This window comes from Pempheris klunzingeri, chromosome 17 (genome assembly GCF_042242105.1).
Source record: "Pempheris klunzingeri isolate RE-2024b chromosome 17, fPemKlu1.hap1, whole genome shotgun sequence".
Lineage (NCBI taxonomy): Eukaryota > Metazoa > Chordata > Actinopteri > Acropomatiformes > Pempheridae > Pempheris > Pempheris klunzingeri.
Genome location: NC_092028.1, coordinates 467,744 through 472,743, shown reverse-complemented (window position 1 = coordinate 472,743; position 5,000 = coordinate 467,744). Strand labels below are relative to the sequence as shown.

Below are 5,000 nucleotides of genomic sequence, written 5' to 3'. Positions count from 1 at the left end.
CACACACACTAAACACACACTGACACACTGAACACACACACACTGAACACACACTGACACACTAAACACACACACACTAAACACACACTGACACACTGAACACATGCACACTGAACACACACTAAACACACACACACACACACACACACACACTGAACACATACACACTGAACACACACACACACACGCACACTGAACACATACACACTGAACACACACTGAACACATACACACTGAACACACACTGACACACTGAACACACACACACACTGAACACACACAGACACACTAAACACACACACACTGAACACACACACACTGAACACACACTGACACACTAAACACACACACACACTGAACACACACTGACACACTAAACACACACACACTGAACACACACTGACACACTAAACACACACACACACACACACACTGAACACACACTGACACACTGAACACACACTGACACACTAAACACACACACACTGACACACTAAACACACACACACTGAACACATACACACTGAACACACACTGACACACTGAACACACACACACACTGACACACTGAACACACACACACACACACACACACACACACTGAACACACACACACACACACTGAACACACTAACACTGAACACACACTGACACACTGAACACACACACACTGAACACACACTGAACACACACACACTGAACACACACACACACTGACACACTGAACACACACACACACACACACACACTGACACACTGAACACACACACACTGAACACACTAACACTGAACACACACACACACACACACACACACACACACTGACACACTGAACACACACACTGACACACTGAACACACACACACTGACACACTGAACACACACACACACTGAACACACACACACACTGAACACACACACTGACATACTGAACACACACACACTGACACACTGAACACACACACACACACTGAACACACACACTGCACACAAAGGAAGGTGAACCGATTTATGTCACAACAGCATGAGTAACACACACACTTCCTGCTCAGTCATCACGAGTACTTTTACTTTAATACTTGAAGTACTTTTTGAAAATAAAACTTTGACTGAAGTAACATTTTCGAATGTAGTACTTTTACTGCAGTAAAGAGTCAGAGTACTTCATTCCTACAGTACTACTACAGTACTACTGCAGTACTACCGCAGTACTACCACAGTACTGCTACAGTACTGCTACAGTACTACCGCAGTACTACTGCAGTACTACCGCAGTACTGCTACAGTACTTCCGCAGTACTGCTACAGTACTACCGCAGTACTACTGCAGTACTACCTCAGTACTGCTACAGTACTATCGCAGTACTACTACAGTACTACCTCAGTACTGCTACAGTACTATCGCAGTACTACTACACTACTACTACACTACTAACTGATAATGATAAGTTGTAGTATTTACAATAGTACTACTACTACTACTACTACTACTACTAGCCTACCCATAACCCCCCCCCCCCCCCCCCCCCAGCTCCGTCCGCTGTGACGCAGCAGGTGTTTCAGAGGCTTCGTCACTTCGGGATTTATCGTCATGAGTCGGACGGAAAGCCCCGCGGGACCGAGCGCACATAAAAGCTCCAAACTGTTGCAAATGGAAGCTGAAGCAGAGTTTAGCGAGTTTACCGGCGGACACACACCGACACCGAGAGACCGACAGCCGCCGTGACCGACATGAGCTCCCCGACAGGTAACTACCACCTCCTACCGAGAGTGAGGCTGATGGGGAGGGGCGGCTTAAATCAGCAGAAACATGCATGGAGTTTGGTGGAGCAGGGAACACGGGTGGGATTTGACTGATTCTAAATCAAACCTCAACAGAATTACATTTAAAAACTCGACTTTTCTTACGAAGTTAAACCTGCGGTCACCTGCGCAGACCTGCACACACCCTCTACCTGGGCGGCCCGGACTCACCTGAACGCAGCATGTATGGGGGGTCATCAGTGTCAGGTTCAGTATGTATTGTGCCAAAACTGGTGATTAAGATCAAAGGAAAGTTTGACCAACAAGACCTTAAGATGGATGTGGAGTCTGGGCTAAATGTTAGCATTGTCCTTAGCATGTTAGCATTTCCATTAGCATGTTAGCGTTCTCAGTAAAGGTTGTTGTTCTGATTAATGGCTAATGGAGAACTCGCTCATGGAGAACACGCTCATGGAGAACATGCTTATGGAGAACACGCTAATAGAGAACACGCTAATGGAGAACACGCTAATGGAGAACACACTAATGGAGAACACGCTAATGGAGAATATGCTAATGGAGAACACACTAATAGAGAACACACTAATGGAGAACTTGCTCATGGAGAACACACTAATGGAGAATATGCTAATGGAGAACACACTAATGGAGAATATGCTAATGGAAAACACGCTAATGGAGAACTCGCTCATGGAGAACACGCTAATGGAGAACACACTTATGGAGAACACGCTAATAGAGAACACGCTAATGGAGAACACACTAATGGAGAACTCGCTCATGGAGAACACACTAATGGAGAATATGCTAATGGAGAACACACTAATGGAGAATATGCTAATGGAGAACACACTAATGGAGAATATGCTAATGGGGAACACACTAATGGAGAATATGCTAATGGGGAACACACTAATGGAGAATATGCTAATGGGGAACACACTAATGGAGAATATGCTAATGGAGAAAACACTAATGGAGAACACACTAATGGAGAATATGCTAATGGGGAACACGCTAATGGAGAACTCGCTCATGGAGAACACGCTAATGGAGAACTCGCTCATGGAGAACACGCTAATGGAGAACTCGCTCATGGAGAACATGCTAATGGAGAACTCGCTCATGGAGAACATGCTCATGGAGAACATGCTAATGGAGAACTCGCTCATGGAGAACATGCTCATGGAGAACATGCTAATGGAGAACTCGCTCATGGAGAACATGCTCATGGAGAACATGCTAGTTAGTGCTTCATTTATCAGGGCAGCTTTGGGTTGTCTTTATTCTTCTGTTGTCTCCGGTCCAGCTAGTCATCAGTAGTTAGTGTTCATTAACCAGGTTAACCAGGTGGTTTTGTTGTTTCTCCTCTAGTCGTCGTCCTGCTGCACTACTTCCTGTTTCTGGTCCAATCAGCTCCCGTCGGCCGGCCGTCCGACCCCCCGCCGACATTCACGGCGGCGACCGAGCGAGTGAAGACGCTGGTGGAGAAAATCCTGAGAGACATTCCTGCTGCTCACCGAGCCGCCGTCACCACCGCGGTGAGCGAGACGTCTGATTGGCTGCTTCAGCTGCACTCCTATTGGCTCCTCCTGCTCCTCTTCCTCTTCCTCTTCCTCTTCCTCTTCCTCTTCCTCCCCCTCCTCCTGCTCCTGTGTATTAACCTCCTCCTCTTCTTCCTCTTCCTCCTCTTCCTCAGGGTCTGACCCTCGACCCGTCTGGACAGACCGCCAACCTGCAGATGATGGTGACATCACTAGGCATCCCCAGCCCCCCCGTCCTCAAGCCGCCGTCTGAACTCTTCACTCTGGTCAGTCTGCAGTCTGGGGGGGGGGGGGGGGGGGGGTGCGGGTCTTTGAGGAGGCTGTGGTTTCCGTGTGAGTGACACTCTGTGGTGTCGCCTCCTGCAGGAAGTGTGTGTGAGTCACATGGCGGCGGGCGGCCGGCTGTACCGGGGGCTGCTGGGAGTTCTGTCCGACAGAGTGGGGGGGCTGAGCGACCTGCGGGCCGACCTGCGGGACCTGCTGACACACATCACCAAGGTAACGCATGCGCCGGACGTGACGTCGCTCGCTGCGATCGGCCGCCACGTCCACAGCTGACGGCGAGTTCTGTGTTTCAGATGAAGGAGGCGGCCCGGCTCGGCGGCGGCGAGGATCAGAACCCCGGCCCGGACCTGGCCTCTCGTCTCCACGGCAACTATGAGGTCCAGGTAGCGGCCCACCTGACACTGACGCAGCTCCGCTCCTTCTGCCACGACCTGATCCGCAGCCTGAGAGCCGTCGCCACCTACAGGCCGCGCTAAGCCCCGCCCACCAGAACGCCCACACGCTGCGTTCAAAGACACACGGGAACATCCTCCTCCTCTTCCTCTGGTCCGGACGCCGGACACACCTGCAGTGCCTCATGGGAGATCTGTCTGTGTCTGCTTGTCCGTCACTGAGCGGCTCTTTGTCTCGTCAGACTGACGGACCGTCGTCTTCCTCCTCACAGACCTGTCAGGGTGTGTGTGGGGACCCCCTGAACCTGACGTTTTATTGTGAAGGCGACTCTTCTGGATCAGCTTCCTGCTCTCATCTGATTGGCCGATGAGATGCAGAGTGATCCCTAAATACTTTGTGTGTCAGTCTGCAGGTCTGAACCTGTTCACACCTGAAACCTGCTGCTGGTGGACTCACTCTGCTCCGCACCACGTCTCTGGTCCTGGCCCTGGTCCTGGCCCTGGCCCTGGTCCTGGTCCTGGTCCTGGTCCTGGCCCTGGTCCTGGTCCTGGTTATTTATGTTTATTTATGTTTATTTAAATGAACGATGTGTTTTTATTTATTAGATATTTATATTGTGTGTGTGTGTGTGTGTGAGTGTGTGTGTGTGTGTGTGTGTGTGACTGTGTGTGTGTGTGTGTGAGTGTGTGTGTGTGTGTGTGTGTGTGTGTGACTGTGTGTGTGTGTGTGTGTGTGTGTGTGAGTGTGTGTGTGACTGTGTGTGTGAGTGTGTGTGTCAATCAATCAATCAATTCACCTTTATTGATCCCCCAAGGGGGGAAATTCCATTTTTACAGTGGTGGGGAAAGTGGGGGGAGAAAACAAGAGGAGAGAGAGAGGAGGAGAAAAAACATGCGACACCAGACTGTACTCATGTGGAGTGCAGTGTGTGTGTGTGTGTGTGTGTGTGTGAGTGTGTGTGAGTGTGTGTGTTTGGTGTGTTAAATCTGTTTGATCTGCTCTGACACTGAGACT

At 49.9% G+C, this 5,000-nt stretch overlaps 1 protein-coding gene across 1 annotated transcript; it reads left to right on the top strand.

Moving 5' to 3' along the window:
• The first annotated feature begins 1,672 nt into the window (after positions 1–1,672).
• LOC139217355 (granulocyte colony-stimulating factor-like) lies at positions 1,673–4,069 on the top strand. The gene is made up of 5 exons (XM_070848688.1): positions 1,673–1,747; positions 3,139–3,305; positions 3,464–3,574; positions 3,675–3,806; positions 3,887–4,069. The coding sequence occupies exons 1-5, from the start codon at positions 1,732–1,734 to the stop codon at positions 4,067–4,069; spliced, it is 609 nt and encodes a 202-aa protein (XP_070704789.1). The 5' UTR covers positions 1,673–1,731.
• The last annotated feature ends 931 nt before the right edge of the window (positions 4,070–5,000 follow it).

What these genes read in the sequence shown, in the direction of transcription:
- LOC139217355 (XM_070848688.1), top strand. An exon ending in GAGCCGCCGTCACCACCGCG is followed by an intron (nt 3,306 to 3,463) that starts GTGAGCGAGACG and finishes CCTCTTCCTCAG; the next exon opens with GGTCTGACCCTCGACCCGTC. An exon ending in CGTCTGAACTCTTCACTCTG is followed by an intron (nt 3,575 to 3,674) that starts GTCAGTCTGCAG and finishes CGCCTCCTGCAG; the next exon opens with GAAGTGTGTGTGAGTCACAT.